This window comes from Crotalus tigris, unplaced genomic scaffold (genome assembly GCF_016545835.1).
Source record: "Crotalus tigris isolate CLP2741 ecotype Arizona unplaced genomic scaffold, ASM1654583v1 scf7180000018371.15429387391:27106975, whole genome shotgun sequence".
NCBI lineage: Eukaryota > Metazoa > Chordata > Lepidosauria > Squamata > Viperidae > Crotalus > Crotalus tigris.
The window spans coordinates 13,901,429-13,919,446 of record NW_024096970.1 but is presented as its reverse complement, the minus strand read 5'-3'; the positions used below and the strand labels follow the sequence as shown (position 1 = coordinate 13,919,446).

At 35.2% G+C, this 18,018-nt stretch overlaps 1 protein-coding gene across 4 annotated transcripts in view; it reads right to left on the bottom strand.

Annotated features, from left to right (window-relative positions):
* LOC120311708 (radixin) overlaps positions 1-12,373 on the bottom strand; it is a 73,585-nt gene extending 61,212 nt beyond the window's left edge. For 3 of the 4 annotated variants that reach the window (XM_039351522.1, XM_039351521.1, XM_039351519.1), the window contains exons 1-4: positions 12,100-12,373; positions 4,639-4,696; positions 1,893-1,976; positions 634-729 (exon numbers count right to left, since the gene is read on the bottom strand). In XM_039351522.1, the coding sequence (XP_039207456.1) occupies positions 634-729; positions 1,893-1,976; positions 4,639-4,650 (192 nt within the window). In that variant the 5' untranslated portion in view covers positions 4,651-4,696; positions 12,100-12,373. The remainder of the gene's footprint in view (positions 1-633; positions 730-1,892; positions 1,977-4,638; positions 4,697-12,099) is intronic. The other variant, XM_039351520.1, reaches the window with a different exon arrangement.
* Between the last annotated feature and the right edge of the window lie 5,645 nt (positions 12,374-18,018).

Here is an 18,018-nt window from a genome sequence, read left to right as displayed (position 1 = left end):
CCATGAGATGCAAGTATAATAATCTTCTCTTGCCTCTCTCTCAGTGCCTCATCCCACAAAGAAATATGAAAGCTAATAAGTTTAGTTAGTTGGAATGCTTGCCTTATATGAAAATAAAAATAATTCTCTTTATGTTCTAACACAGAGATGAGCCCAATAATTCTACTTATCCATACTTATTGAAAGTTTAGCTCTCCTTAGATGCTGAGTATTTATCAGGTACATATTAACCAAAAGCATCCAAATCCTGCCATGATTACTTGGGAGTGGGGCAAAGAATAAAAAAAAAATCCAACAGGAGGAATATACCTATTTTATTATTTGCCTTCAGTGACCTTCCATATTACATGGTATCAAAGAACTGAATATGCCGTACCATTTAGATATGAATCAAATTTTCTATAAAACTAGATTGACATGAAATAGAAAATAAGAATCTTAGAAATGGATTCACACATATTCTAGAAATATATTTTACAGTTTACTCTTTTCTTCATTCATTAGGCACCCATCTAATATCAACATCGGCTTTACTTACAACCCAATCTTCAGAATGTATCTATTCTACCAATGATACTTTTGCTACATCAAACACATAAAAATTATTTTAAATTTTTAAAGTAAAAACATTACCTTTTTGTTTAATTTCAACCAAGTTGAGTACCCTTTGCTGTCCACGTACTGCAATCCAAAAAACCAGACTTCTCGTAGGCCAACTGTTTTTACTACCTAAAAAAGAAAATAGCAATATTTAAAAATGATCTTGCCATGGATGTTTTACTGCTGCTATTAACTATTAGAAGTCCTTCCTTCATTTAGTGATATCCAAATTCAATAAATAAATACTGTATTTCCTCATGAAAAACAGCAATTTGTATCAGCCTATCAAGAGAGAACTTTGAAACATTTTAAACTACAATTAAAAAGAAGAGACTACTGAAATGAAGATGGCCAGGGAATCACAGAGCAATGTAGTTGTTACTGAAAAAAATGGCAAGCCATTTTCATTAAATAACATCATTCATCACTTTGTTTAATTACACACCATATTTGCTATAGAAAATCCTCATACGGCATAATTTTATGAAATAGGACAACTATTTTATTGGGTTATCAGAATTTAAGTGTGTCCTGTTAGCAGCTAAAACAGAGGTTTATATAATGTGCTGCAGGCTAATTTTGTGCATGTGGTCACTGGTAAGCTGATTTAATTGAAATAGATGCTAATCTCTCTCTCACACACATCCCACATACATCTAGCATATTTCTATGGAGCAAATCAAAAATCAGTTCATGCTTCCCAAAGTGACAAATCACACATCTACAAATAACCCACAAAAACACAAGAATAGAATCTTCCTCTTGCTATTATTTCTGAGCCTTTAACATTCTAGGCATATTGCTTCTATTTCTGGCATAACTATTCTGATAAACTTTCCAGAATATGAATCAGAATGAAGTTATTCTTTGGACAGCTTCCTTTTTTATGGGGAATTTACACAATTATAGTGGATATAGCCCTTTTTTAAATGAATACAAATAAAACTACAGATTAAATGTTTCTATCTTTGTTATCATGTTTTGCAATAGAATTCTAATACTAAATAGGACTATCTAAACAACTTAACTTTGTACCAGTGCTATCTTTTTCCTCTATGAGAAGGAGAAGTTTAAAAATATAGCTTATATCTCATCACAGTTGTATGGATTATTTTATTTTATTTTATTTTTTTAGAATGTAAACACTATATTTTATAATTCTTCACAAATCAGATTATCAATCCTAGATATGTTAATAGATTATTTTTTGCAAAAATATACTATGCTATCATTTATACAAAATGTAAAATGTTAATAAAAGATGAAGACATACATAAACTCAACATTTATACCTGATCAAAAAGCTGTTTCCCTGTTGTGTTCGGTTGAATGGCAAACTCTAGCTCTGCATCCATAGTAGTAACCCTTACATTAATCTGCACAGAACAATAATACATAATATAAATACAACATTTTACTACATTAATTTAAATATTAATATAATCCCAAATGATATTGATATGGTCAGCTTCTCACAAATTTGCTATGACTAAATGAAAAACTAAAGAATATAAAAAAATCAGAAGAATTTTTCTTATATATTAATATTTCTATTCATCGCAACTAAAATTTTTGGCAATGATTAAACACACAAACATTATATTTAATGAAAACATGCCACTGAATTTAAGATAACTTTTCCCCAAAAGAAGTGTACTTAGACATAAGAAAAGGGTTATAAATATGCAAGTCTTACTTTCTCAATTATCATTGCCAGTACCCACTGAAACCAGTCCTGGAAATATGCTCAAGTGCGTGCATATATAGTATACATACAAATTTTACCTAATTAATTAAATCACTGTAAAATAGGGCACCCAATGTGTACAATTATCTGATTCTTCCAGCTTCATTTTATTTATTTGTTTGTATGTTTGTATGTATGTATGTATGTATGTATGAACATTTTGCTTACTCACAGACTAATCTCTATACAAATATGGTTAAAGGGTAGAGGGGGTAAGATACAAAAATGTTCACCCTGCAGAAAGTTCTACTATTGCTCAATGACTCTTACTACCAGCAAAGTGTGTATAGGCTCTCGCCATGTCTATTTATCTCAGCATACATACTGCAAGATATTACAGAAACTATGTGGGTGGGGAAATCCTTGGGGTACTTTTCTCTTCAGGTTACAAAAAGGGTATATGTTGGTAAATGGCTTTCAGTTGAGCTGCATGCAGTTTATTCCTTAGCATGGTCCACAAAGCTTTTAGTCCCACACAAATTTTGTTCAAGACTGTTGCTTTATTCAGCCAGCCTACTATCATTACTTTTCCCTTTGCATTCACAAACAGCAGTATTTGCATCCGTCCCTCTCTCTCCCCACCTCTCTCTTTCATTTTATAAGTCATCTTGTAAGTCAACCTTCCCCTTACTAGAAGGGGAGAGGGCAGAGAGAAAGACCATCTTTTTGAATAAATTCAGTAAATAAATGGCTGAACATTAATACTGAATGGAAAAAACCCTCAGTTGGAGCATTCTATTTTCAGAATAATTCTCTTCCTAATGACTGACATTTGCACTCAGAACTGTAACATGCTGTATTTGTCAGCTACCTTGTGACAAATCTTCTTATAAAAATAAGTATAGTAACAACTCTTAACTCTATAAATGCCAAATAAAATTGAAATCACCATCTGTAACATGATTTTAAAATGTTACCTTTACCAACCCTAATTAGTCCATGAAAAATCAATCCACTGCAAGATAGAGCTTCATTGAAAACTTGAGCTACAATTTACATAACTTACTTTAAAAAATGGTTTTCTTATATGTATGTATGTATGTATACATTTTCCAAATTGTTTTTTTCCAGTGGTTGGACTTCCTATATTTCTGTACGCATTGCTATAATTTGTTATTTTAAATAAGACTGTAAGAGCCTCTAAACAATAATTAAGATAACATTCTAACAACTAAGTTTAGAAATAATATAATTAATAGTTGAATTATTGCACCTGTCTTGCATGTCAATACAAAACACTCACAGCCTTGAATCTCAATGTAACTTATGGAAATCTGTAGAAATTTTCCCACCTGCTACTTCAAGGCACTGTGGCACACCTTGAAATACATTGAGAGGTGTCCATGAGCAATATAAGAGAGGTTGCTGAGGAAAAATAATTCCTCCAAAACAATTAAATTCTATGTGTCAGTAGCAGAAATGCTGGGACAGTCATAAGTTTGAAGACTATAACAAAGCTACTTTTTCAGCACTGTTGCAAATTTGAACAGTTGCTAAGCAGAGCCATCATTAACCAAGAACTACCTGTATTAAATGCTTTCAGAAAAATCCCCCAAATATATAGAAATTTGTCAGGTCCAAGTCCAAACATGACACAGCGAAATCTAATCAAGTCCAATCCTTACACCTAATGGACGAATCTTGCCAAACTAAATCTATAATTCTCTACCCTAATAAATAGATCCTGAGAAATTTTAGGGTGTGGCTATCCTGAACCTCTCCCACATCCAGCCCAGAACTGCAGTCTCGTAATTTGTGCTTTTCTTTAGAATATACTGCCTTCTCCCTGGGAAAACTCTCTCTATTGTCTCTCCAGGTGCACATTCCATCACAAAAATAGCTTTTTTTCATGAGGGGGAGACAAAGGAAACAGCACTAAGCACACAGGAAAACTCTATTCTGTTTTATTTTAGCTGCTTTACCACTATTATTTGGGATCAAGGGAAGAATAGATATTTTGGATATATTGAAATATACCGTATATTACAGCGTATAAGGCGACCCGGAGTATAAGATGACCCCTGACTTCGGCGCCGAGTTATATGCCTAGAAAGTCGTCTTATATGCCGGAAACTACCGTTATTTCCGGTGTATAAGACGACTCGGTGTATAAGACGACACCCGACTTCGGCGCCAATTTTAACGCTTGCGAAAGTCGTCTTATACGCCAGAAAGTACGGTACTCCTTCACTTTGTAAACTCTATTCCTTAGTAATCCTTAGGTATAACTTAGGGATTATAAGAACTAAAAGTCCATCAAAGACTATTAAGGTTCCATATAGGTTACTTACTGGTTTCGGCATTTTCCTTTTCTTCTCTTTTTCTTACTCACTCTTCTCTTTTCTTCTGCTAAAACAAAATAATTGTATATAGTTTATATTATATTAATCTATTGTGAAATATTCATACAGTAATTTTCCAAACTACAATAGTTTACCTGAGTAAAAGAATATACATGTATACTATTCTTCAACTAGTTCCTATGTTTTAATGGAAGAATAAACTGTAAAGCAATAGGACAGATCTCAATATGTAGTACTTTATGAATTACAAGTTTTAATGATAATTGGATCTTACAACTGCATTTTGATCATATATTTTTGCTCCATAGTTAGTTGCTAGGGCAAGATTAGTGGAAAAAATATTAAGATTCAACTGAATCTGAAGAGGTCCTAATAAATACTAAAAACAGCAGCCATAAAAAAATTCCAAGATATTTTAAACATAAAACAGCTTAGAATTTATTTAGAACACATAGAACAAAGTAAATCTAAGGCCTACTATATTATTATTATTCCAAAAGGATTTTAAAAAATAGCTATTTCTGTTTCTATCATCTGTTTCTACACAGGTCTTAGCTAGATTACAAATCATATGAACAAACCAAAACATGGAACTAAGATTAGTTAGCATCATATCCATTGAGTACTATCTTTCTTAAATTATATTTATTAAGTCTGCTTTATTACATCACTCCAACATCACATAGTTAAATTACACACTAAGGACTTGTTAAGAACCTATTATAATTTTATCTCTTCATGTATGTTAATTTCTGCTAAGAGTAGCAAGCTTATTATATTGTTAACAATCCTCCAAACCTACTAGTGGTAAGGAAATTGCATAGAATTAGAATTAAATAATGAATGAAAATGAATGAAAGAATATAAGATATATCTTTATAATAAAATAATTTAAAAGTTTGCTGTAATTTACATGTAAACATAAAATTTGTCATTTGATCAAATTAATTTAAGAATTGAAGTCCACTTATGCAAAGCACAGCTTTGGAAATAGAATATACTTATTTTTACTTTTGTGAAACTTACTTTCTATCCCAATTGGTTGAACATTTTTATTTAAATGTATATATTCATTTATGGTGTCAATTTAAGCATTAGAAAGGTAACTAGTAAATAGCTTTTTAATTTTTTTAACAGTTAAAACTTTATTTAGTATATAGCATATACAGTGATATTATATACATTTTCTCTTTTAAAAAGTTTATCCACACCCCTCTGTGCTCATTTTATTTTTTTTAGTTTTGTTATAATCCTTTTGTTTAAAAGAATGTTTCAAGAAAATATAATTACTGAAGTTATACAATTATTGACATTATTAAATAGTAACAAGTAGAGTATATTTAAAAAACTTGATTTAAAAAATATAAATTAGTGGACAAAATCTCCACTATATTATTTATAATAATAAATCCTTAAAAATATAGGTAAATATTTAATTTCCAACTTTCTCCTTTTTTATACTCCAACCAATTTGCAGTATGTTGTCATAAAGCAACTTTAATAAATTAAGCAACCAGAACAGACATGTCAAACTTGCAACGTGCAACGTTATCGGGACAGTTTTGCCATTGCCGGCAATGGGGTGGGCGTGGCTTCCTGATGACGCATCCAGCCCGCGGGCCGGCAGTTTGACACCCCTAAACTAGAAGAAAAATATAATTATACTGTTTGCCATTAAAGTCGTAGTTACAGTGCAAAAATCAATTCCTGTATTATGGAAAGATGCAGAGCTGTGCATGAGACATGCTTTAAAATTGTATTGTATTATAATATTGTATTATTCTCCTAATACAATATTCCCCGTTTTACAGGGGATTTGTGAATTACAGTATCTCTCCCTACATTATAAGTTAATTTGGCTGCACTGTGCTTTAATTTTATTTATTTAATGCAATTCTTAACCATCTTTCACTTATGCAGTCTCCTCAAAATGGTTCTCCCACCAACTTTGTGTGATGTGGATCTTTGTACAGTTAGTCCTCGACTTACAACAGTTCATTTAATATTATTCAAAGTTAAAACTGAAAAAGTGACTTGTGACTGTTTTTCACTCTTACAACCATTGCAGCATCTGCATGGTCACATGATCAAAATTCAGATACTTGGCAACTGATTCATATTTATGACAGTTGCAGTGTCCTAGAATCATGTTATCCCCTTTTGAAACCTTCTGACAAACAAAGTCAATAGGGAAGCCAGATTCACTTAAAAACTGTATTACTATTTTTACAACTGTAGAGATTCACTTAACAACTGTGGCAAGAAAGTTTGTAAAATGGGGCAAAACTCACTTAAAAATTGTCTCGCTTAGCAACAGAAATTTTGGACTCAATTATGGTTGTAAGTCGAGGACTAACTGTATTTTCTTGCAAGTTTTTAGCTGAATTCACAGATTACTGCTCTCCAACCAACCAATTTCTAAAGAGCCATGGGAAGATCCTCTAGTCTAAAGCATTTTAAATCTGTAATCAAAAAAATCATTTGACCACCACTTTCAAACATAGTATATTGTAGTGATATTTTTGTCAAAAATATGTTATGCTACTTGTTGATTAGCTATTTCATATACTTAACAACTTCTAGTTGATACTTTGGGGATTTATATTAAATAGTTTAAAATTCAATATTCATTATTCTTAAAAATATCTGTAAAGCATTTATATATATGAAAAAGGATAATTTGATCATCATTTTTATTTTTATCTTGCACATGAAGTTTACTGAAAACATTAAGATACTTTTAAATATATATATTGCCATACCCCAGATGTAGATCTTCATGTAATCAAAGAGCAGCACTTATTTTCCAATATGTATTAATCATTATATTTTATTCTTAGATCCTACTCTCCTTGAAATTAGTATCTTATAAGCCATAATTAGAGAAATGTTTTGGATTCCTAAGTGTCAATTATAAACAAGACTGAAGGTTTCAAATTCCAAAACACCTACATCAATCTTTTAGATGTTAAAATGACACACATTTTCCAACATCATCATAAACCATATAAAACAGAAATTAGTATGCCATTCCCTCAGACACCACAAAATGCTATTAATGTTACATTTACTATCACATTTTTAAAGAAAAAACCTTGTGCAAAATAATCCGTTTCATCCAGTAAATTAAAGTACATTCATTACAGTATTTTAAAACTGTGAATCAGTAGCTAGGATAACAGTTTTTTAAAAGTCATTCACTGAGATTCTAAACATGCATCCCTAAACATGGGACAAGAATATAGGCCTTCTTGGGAGACTAAAACTGGTTAAAATTTTGGACCATATATTTACAATGTGTCTGGAAGAGGGGGAGGGGATTGACATTTTTTTTAACAGGCTGAAAATATCATGGATTACCAAAAAGATATATTCAAATTTGGATGAATAATCTATTCAACATCAAATGAAATCCAATGAAAAGTTAAGTGATTGACTTTAATATAAATCATCTCAAACTTTTAAGTTTGTTCACAAAGGGCCTGAACTGCTATCTTTGTGGATAAATTGGTGAAAAAAATCACAATAAGAAACAAAGATTCTTAATTTCAAGCCTTAAAATAAATTGATGACAGTCATATTTGAAAATAATTGTGTAAAAATATTTGCCTTAACACAATACCATTGAGTTTGCCTTTACTTTAATACAGTATTAGAGATTTGTTTTTTTATAAAGAAAAACCTGTTATCTCCATTATTAGGCTCAAAGGCGTTCAGGGCAAATATCCACAACCCTTTTTGAGTCAGTAGATCAATTTCTATAGCATATTATATTGATTGCCACAAAAAGCTTGCAATGGTGAATAGTCAGTTACGAAGCATTTATATGAAGTGGTGAAGTTGCCTTCTACCACTCAGGATGTTCCCTATAAATACTAGTTTCCCTTGGATTTTTTTTTTCTGGAGAGGAAGAAAGAAAGAAAGCTTTCCAAAATAAGCAATGGGTTATAGCCATTACTGATGGCTCAGATGCGTTCTTGAAAAATGATACAGGAGGCTGATATTTTGCTTTACAACATTGTTCATATATTCATTTTTAAACATTTTAAAAATATATTAGAAAGTAAGGAGAGACAAAGATGCTGGCAGGTATAGTATCTGCAGGGATACTGTTGTTTATAGTCAACATACTAGAAATCTGGGGTCAGAGATGAAGAAAGTAACCTGCACATATCAAGATTTATCAATATGATAAAAAGGATCAACAGAGCCTTCACTCAAAAAGGATCAACAGAGCCTTCACTCATATTAATATTAAAATACAAAGCCATCTCACCCCCAAAGGAAATAGGATTTTCAGAATATTTGTAAAAGAATCACTTCTTTACAGACTGTATAATTAACTTTCTTAGATTTTTTTTTAAAAAATTCTGCCCTTTTTTATGAATAACTCAAGATGGCAAACAAACCTAATATTCCTTCCTCCTATTTTCTCTGTAACAACAACTCCACGAAGTGAGTTGGGCTGAGACCTTAAAACTAATTATCATAGGATAGCTTTTAAAATGGTCTAAACTCTAGAAAAACATTCTATCAGCATATTTAGGAAGACTATGCCTTGAATATCAGCTGCCAGAAGCAAAAGTGAAGAGTATTGTTTTTATTCTCTCCTTGTGATTTTCCTAAAGTAGGCACTTGATTGAAATCAATTGACTCTCGGGCTAAAGAAGAAGGTATATTGAATGAATTAGTGAATTCAACATCTAAATGTTACATTTAATAATAGCCATGGGAAAAAGTAATTCCTCCTGTGATAAAGTTCACCCCCCAAAAATAACATCTCTTGAAGCTATCTGCACTCCTGCCTACTTTCCCTCAAAGAAATAAAATACATAAGAATGTGTGTGTGTGTATGTGTGTGTGTGTGTGTGTGTGTATGTATGTGTGTTTGTGTATATATATATATATATATATATATATATATATATATATATATATATATATATATATATAATGAGAACACAAGAGAAAGTTTAGAACCAGTCTTCATACATCAAAGCCCCCCTTCTGCTATTTTACAAAAGAAAAAGCAAGAGAGAGATTTTTAAAAATGCATTTCACATGTCATTTAATTCAAACTATACTGTCATCCACTGCAGCTGCTGTTCTGTTCTTAAAGCACAAAAGAATTATGGATTTAAAATACTACAATTATATATGAAAGTTGCCTATATTACACTTAGGTCAATGGGACTTTAACAAGTGGAATTACAACCAAATTTTTCAAGCTGTCTATACTCATTATGTAATTGAATATATTAAAACCAGGCATTAATAAAATGTTATTTGTTTTTAACAACAGGCCATTACTTTGGAACAGTTTCATACAAGGTCATTTTTATTAAACTAATTTTTTCTGGTTTTATCATGAACCCATAAGTGGATGCTCAAACTAAATGAACCACTAACATTTCGTAAATGTAGAATTTTGCAAAACTATAAAAGTTTTCACATCTGTGTCTATCTGTTATATAATTAGGACACCTGACTCAATTCTTGTACTACTCCTGATATTTTGTTGTGGGGTAAAATTAAGATTTTATTGTGAAGTAAAAATTAGGGGCATGGTGGCCTCACGATTAAGATACTAGGCTTGTCAACCGGAAAGTTGGCATTTGAGACCAAGCACCATGTGACAGGGGAGTTCCCGTTCTTGCTCCAGCTCCTGCCAACCTAGCAGTTCAAAAGCATGCAAATGCACGTAGATAAATAGATACCACTTCAGTGGGAAGGTAACATTATTCTGTGAGCTGGCCACATGAACACAGAAGCATCTTCTGACAATGCTGGCTTCCTCAGCTAGGAAACCGAGATAAGCCCTGTCCCCTAGAATTGGACACAACTGGTCAGTGGAAACCTATACCTTTACTTTTAAAATTCAAAATTCTTTAGCTTTTTAATGCTGGATTTAAGTAATGGAATCCAACAAGACCAAGTAAGGCAAAGGAAGTAATTAGAATCTGGAGAAACATTTCTCTCTCCAATAACCTTGTTTTTCCTGTTAGCAAATCCTCTAGACTTCTCCCGGCCTCCTAATAAACTGAATGACAGGAAACTGAGTACAGCTTTTGCAGAGCTGACCACATGGACGCAACAGTTTAACTGAAATATTTCAAACTCAAACATTTAAAAGTGTTTCAAGTTCAAAATGAGCTGCCCGAAATACACTTTCTCACCATTCCACAAACGTTCTGAGTTCAAATGTCCTTTTCTGAAGGCAAAACATGGCTCTTTCAGATAAGAAACACTTTCAGAATGGTTTAAAAAAACGTTAGAATACTTTTAGTAAGATGGAAAGAGTTATCTCAGATTTAAAAATTACTTTCAAGTTTGAAATGAGAACACCGTAAACTCAGAATGTTTGAACTTTGAAACATTTGTGTACCGTTAACAAATACGTTAATGTATTTGTCCCCACTTACAACTCGTTAAGGCACATAATGGAAATATTTTAGCTCCCTTGTTTTCATTAAGCCTTTATGATTTTACTAGCAGCATGAAAAGAGAAAGAATCTAAACAATATCTAGCTCTTCCTTGGAAACAGAGATAAAATTTCTTGATATAGGTACTATATATCTCAACATCTTTCTTGTATAGAAACTTTCTCAGTGTTAGAAATCATGCACCTTAATGCAGTCTGCTTCCATATTGTTACCTAGAATTGCTGTCTTTACTAGAGGTAGTAGTGAATACATACTTGCAAGCAAGCACATATACGATTAAGAATCAGAAACTCTTCTTTAGGAGCAAAACCCGCTATGTCTCAGGGAACTTACTTTACCTAGCCCCGACTTAGAGGATTCATGTTTAGTCCACTTCTTATAACTTCAGGTATTCTCCTCCCCCCCTCCCCCAATCTATCCGCAATAAATTTGCGAGCACCTCCGGCGAAGGGGAAATCTACGATTTAAATATCTGTACCTTGTTAGTTAACTTTATGGGTAAGTGATGCAAAACCGTGAGTGAACTGATTTAACCACACACCCCTTTTTTTCTACCTGGGGCTGAAGGGAAAATGCGGGGAAGGGGGAAATTTGGCAGAAGGAAGCGCTGGAATACGCTTAGCTGTCAGGAAAAGAGGAGAAATCGCAGTGGGCAAAGGAAAGCAACATTCTCCGCCCGTCCTTCATAAATAACCGGAGACAGCGAGCACCGCTTTTTACACATCCCACTGCAGCCTGCGTGCCGGGAAGCGGCGCCACTTCTCCAACGCCTGTCCCAGAGCGGATTGTGGACCTCGGTTCCCTCAAGCAAGCTGGCGTGGGACAGCCCTAAGTCCGCTACTTCTGGAGAGCGCCAGGTTATAGGAAGCTATCTCGGGGGGAGGGGGGGCGAGGCTTTAGGGAGACCCGCGGGAGACAACATAGGACAAGGCGAAGAGCGGCCTAGTGGTGGCCACAATAAACACAAGCACGTAACTTCTCTCCCTGCCTAACTCGCCTCCTCACCTGCCGAACTAAGGCGCCGGGGGCGGCCAGCTCTCGACGGATGCTTGCTCTCGAAGGTCTAGACAACTGATTTTGAGTCGATCGGAGGGGGAATAACAGCTGGACCGGGAGATGCCGATTGCACAGCTTGCCCGGTAGCGCTCCGGAGACGTTCTGAGGGCCGCGGCGGCGAGCTCTTTTCCCTCGGGGGCTTGCCGGATTTGCGGCAGCGCCGCGTCCGCTGACAGATCCGCAATATGGCGGCACCCTTTGAGATTTTCCTCCCTATCACAGCGGTTGGCGCCTCCGTCTTGCTACGGAGCATGCGCGGACAGAGACGGAAGCATGCGTGCGTCGGGGGGGGGGATGAAGCTGCGTCTCTGAAGTATCACTTTGGAAACGGGAGTTGGAAAGTTGGGGTGGGGGACAGGCGGGGTCAGTTGGCTATAGCGAGCGGCTTCAGAATTAAATGCGGGGTCACGTGGTAGGTTGTGTGACGCGGTGGGTCTCTGGTTAGCATTTTTGAAAAGCAGGGGGAGCGATGCTCGCTTTTGAGACTTTATTTTGGGCTCGCCAGCAAAAGGCATCGGTCCCGTTCATGTTCTATACTTTTGCACGCTGTATACCCCGATTCATGAAGCCTTATATTGAGTTGTAAGCAGCCATCGTCTGGTGGAGTTTCTAATTAATGAGGTTAAAGGAAAATGAAATGCAGAAAGGGCTGGCAGTGAAAAGTTCTGTATCCTATTAACGGCCGTTCGCAAAACAATTCGCTGCAGCAGGAACAAATATCTGCATTGGTACGAAAATCAACATGGAGCAGTAATTATGGGACAAGAGGAGAGACCAGTTTCTCACTCATGGAAGCTAAGTGGATGACTTTGGACCAGTCTTGTTCTCAACCTCAACCATCCTCAGAGGATGTGTGGAAAAACAGGAATGGAGATTCTCAGTCACCCAGGTTGTGGTTGTCCCAAAGATGCTTTTTTCAAAGAGCAACTGGACTTTCTTTTTCCTTAAAGAGGTTTCACTTCTCATCCAAGACACTTCAGTTCTGAAGAAGCTTCTTGGATGAGAAGCGGAACATCTTCAAGGAAAAGCAAAATCCAGTTGCCTTTTGAAGAAAGCACCTTTGGTACAGGAGGGAATGTTTAGTACCGCTTTGAGCTTCTGTTAGTAAAAAATGAGTTGTAAAAGTAGTAAGTCCATCATAATCCATAATGTGCTTTGTTTGCTTTTAGTTCAGCATTGTGTGAATTAGGATATTATGGCTGTGCTCACAAACCTGTTTGTTTAACTGTGTTTTAGAACCCATAAAGAACTGGGCTCAAGAATAAATCAAATTAACCAAATAGTGGCTTACTCAACAAACAATGTATGAATCCAGTTTATGACTTGTTCACATTTTAAATATGTATAAACTCAGCTAGCCAGTGTGAAAACAATGCATTTATTCTTGTGCTGAAAGAAAAATGGCAGGGATATCTTGATGAATGGCAGTTTAACTTCAATTCCACTAATTTTAACTTAGTCTTAAGTCTTCTTGCACAAATTATCTGCATTTTAATTCCAGAAACGTAGAACTGATAAGATCCAACCTAACTTGTTAATTCCAGCCATAAATAAAATTAGGAATGCAATAGAATAATTCCCTTTTTCTTAATGCATGTCTGTGTGAGATGTGAAAACAATAAATCTTCCTCCCTTATTTTAGTGAATGAGTTCTTCAGATGCAAACTTTGGAATGACAAGCTATTGTGAAGAATCTCCATGTGTTTTTTTTCCAAGTGAATTGTTCATCCATCCATCCATCCCACACACACACCAAACTTTATATCAGTCCTTTAGAAACAAAATATTTTGCCTTAACAGTGCTGTTGCCTTGCCTCCTAATTTTCCTTTGGTTGTCCTTTCTTAGATTCTTGATACTACTAGTAGCCTTTTTTTCCATTAACTGTTTTTGGTAAGTCCTGAGTTTGTATTTCTCTTATCACAAATTAAGAGAATTCTTCATTTCTGTTACACAGCAAAAGTTGAAAAACCAAGTTGCCCAATTATGTCATTCAGAATCAAAGACAGGTATGCTTTTTAACAAATGTTTTTAAATGTGTGCACAATTGGCTGCTATGGATTATGTTGAGTTTTACAGTGTTTGTTATAATTTAGAGTAGTTTATTGTCCTGAATAAATATTAGTTTATGTGTAATATATACTAAAAATTCAATACCATTAAGTATTAAACCTAAGGAAAGATGAAACAGGACTTTAGTTAGCCCCGAGTCTGACCTATGGACTATATTCTTCTTATTAGAATGTTGCTGTTATTTTCATCAACATTCTAAATTCAGATGAAGTTTAATGTACCATGACTTGATCTATCAGGTAGTTAGCTCTACAATCTGGAAAAAATTATCTGGATTATTAAAGAACTATTACCTAATGTTGCTGTCTCAAACTTTAGGGTTGTTGTGAGATGGAAACTGTGTTTGTGGTTTCCTTTCTCAGCTTCTCTGGCCAGGAGGGCTTTGAATAGGGGACTAAGCGTTCTTTGGAAAAGCAATGTTAGTCACATTTCCGTTATAGTCTTCTAATGCACACTGAAAAATTGTATTTCATGAGGAGATCTACTGGCCTCTAGATTTGGGAGGGGCTTTAAGTCCCATCAGTTCTAGTCTGAATGAGTACTAGCAAGCAATTGTGGGAACTGTCATTCAGAACAATTGGAGGACATCAGTTTGCCATCTGAGTTATTGTGTATCTTTAACCCCCATGGGGAATTTTAATGAATTTAGAGAGTTTAGGCAGCAAAATAACTTGGCCTGGACAATACATTTTAAAGGGACTTATTATTTTTATAATAGCCTCCCACTGAGAATCCATTAACACTTTCCAGAAACATAGCATACAGTCCCTGGGCCTTTTCAAAATACACTTGGTTATCTGGTTCAAACACTGGTTGGGTTTACACTCTAAGCCAGTGATGGCGAACCTTTTAGAGACCGAGTGCCCAAACTGCAACCCTTCTTCTTGTGCCATATCCGTTATCGGACATTGACGATCATGTTGGCGATCCTGTTTTTATCAGCAGCCGCACGAAAAAGTACTGCTGAGTTTTGTCTGACTCCAATTTAGTGTTGAACTTTAGTTGACCAGATTCTTGTGCATAGGCTTAAATAAATCTATACTGTGACCTTATGAATTGTCCTGATTCTTTGTGCCTGACAATAAATACTCTTTTGGAATGGAATGATACTACAGTATTTTCAAATCACTGATCTGGTAAATGTTCCCAGATTTCTGTTTATTCTCAATTTCTCTTAAATCAATATGGACTTTTAAGCATAGGTGTAATTCTCTTGTTCAGTTTAAAATAATAAGAACATTTTGTCTTTTGTTTATTATAGATCATCATTTTCTAGACAGGTTTACAAGGCAATGGAACATATCAAAAAGTGGTATTCATTTGTCATATAACTTTGGCTAGCCTACTGGTTAAATTAATATTTATATTCACAGGCTAATCTAATCTCCTAAATCAATATAACAGATTTACAACTGTGGAAATAGTAGGTAATATAAAGTCTTGTATGTCTACTTTATACACAGGGCACTGCTTGTTTCACAAGACTTTAAAATCACAGCAGTATAAACATAATCTAAAGTCAACAAATGCTTGCAAAATGTAGCAGATAAGGAAACAAGTGGCAAAACTGTGGCAGCAGTTTCATTAACTATACAAACTAATTTTGGCTATGAAATGTAGAACATTTAGTAAAGCTAAAATGTGCAGATAGGGTGATTAATGCAAAAGATATCAAAGTTTGGTCCCATTCGCTATCAAATAGATGATTGTAATAGTTTATTGTGAACTTCCATGAACAATCCTACCTTGATTTCTGGATTCCTCAAAATATACACAAAAATAAGCAGAGGATTAAAGTTTCTGTAGATGTGTCAGAACGGCTGATTCTGATTATGAAATAAGGAGTTCACCAAATATTTTCTAGCTCATAATGCTGATTTTCTGACATACATCATTTCAGGTGTTTAACCAATTACTTTCTTTCATAAAAAATTCTTTGGTGATTTCTCTCATTAGATATAGGGATTTCTAATTAGAGGAATTCTGAAAAGGAGGGGTGAGAATTGAGAAAAAGATGCCAATTTATTAGTGTTGATTGGGGGGGAGATTACATCTACCATTAGTCCAATATGTCTGACCTTCTGGATGCTTCTAGATCAGTGGTTCTCAACCTTTTTAATGCTGCGATCCCCAACCGGTCATAAGTCAAGGACTAAACCGGTCGTAAGTCGAGGACTACCCAACCGGTCATAAGTCGAGGACTTTCCCTGCCCGGGAGCACCGTGCATGCGTGGTGCTGCCCCCTGCGCCGGCCGAGGCAGAGTTGGCAAGCGGCAGAGACGGAGCAGGCCGACCACCGGCTGGGCCACCAGCTGGCCCAGCCCAAGGGAGGTAAGGCACCTGCCGGAAAAGGGGAAAAAATGGCGGACAGCCTTGCTTGGCGACCCCCTTGAAATGGTCGATCGACCCCAAATGGGGTCGCGACCCATAGGTTGAGAACCGCTGTTTCACTATAATTTTGCTTGATTCAAAGAATTGTATACTGGACAGCCAAATAACATTTTCTATTTCTAATACTCTTGAGTGTGTTTTTTCACAAGATGCAAGGTAAAGGGGAGGAATGGGACACAAAAAGGGACACATAAAGTATAGAATGCTTTTGGATTGATAGTTAGACATTATCTATCTGGAAGCATTCCTAGTGCAGCTCTATTCCTGGTATGCTTTCAGTTTATTTTAGGTTATTTTACAGAGTGGATCTTCCATTTTAAAGAGGGATACATAGGCTTTTTTTTTTTTTTTTTTTTACTAAAACCAATGTTTGACCTCTGTGAAATATCTTGTTCAGCTTCTGAAAATGGTGAGGTCAGAACACAAAAAATGGAGGGGATCAATGCAAGCCAACCATTAATTTCAATTCAAATTTAAATAGATTTAAATTAAAGCAATTAAGCACATATAATTTATTTCCAATTTATTTAATAATTAATAATCCCTTTCTAGCTGATTAAAATTATAAGAATAGCTAGTCTGCAGCCTGTATAGCTTATTTTACGGAATGGACAGTTGAAGATGTAAAGGTGGTTAACTCCATGACTGGCTTAACAGAAAAGAAGGGAAGACTTTGATTTTCTTCAACACAAAAACAAACCTAGATCCAATCTTTGCCTTTGCACTTCTGTTTAAATAAAGGTACTTTTTAAAAAAGCCCATATGCATATGCAAATCAGCATCTACATTTTAAATTTACAAATGCTTTAACTTTCTTTTTAGGTGCTATATTTCTTTCTCTTGAGGAAAACATTTTAGATTAGAGCAACTGTCTTGAAGCTTATAGGAAGATTTGGAAAAGTAATAACCAAGACTTTAGAAGGAGAAGTGATGTGTATTGTTATCTTTTGAATCATCAGTATCCATAATATAGTCCTCCTTCAAGGGTAGACACATTTATGGACAACTAAAAGATAATCTCACAGTGATATCGACCAAGCCTATGGAGCACAGGGCAATAGGGGCAACTGGGACTGTGCACAATGGTGCTGGCATGGCTAGTCGCAGTATGTGTCTTAAGGTGACATTTCACTGTTCCAGTAGAAATGCAGGGCCTGAAGTAAAGGCCTGGGAGCAATGGCAGGTGGCTAATACTGTTGAAGGCCCCAGGAGTCTAGTTCAGTCCTGGTGCTGCCACTATGGGGGGGGGGGGCTGTGTGAGGAAGCCAAAACAGAGGAGATGGGCGGGTAGGGGGAGTTGCAACATCCCTGAAGTTGCAAATGTGGGCAGGCTGCCAAATGCCTGAATTTTGTTCACATGAAAGCAGGGCTACTACAATGGCTGCAACTTTATACATGGATCATGT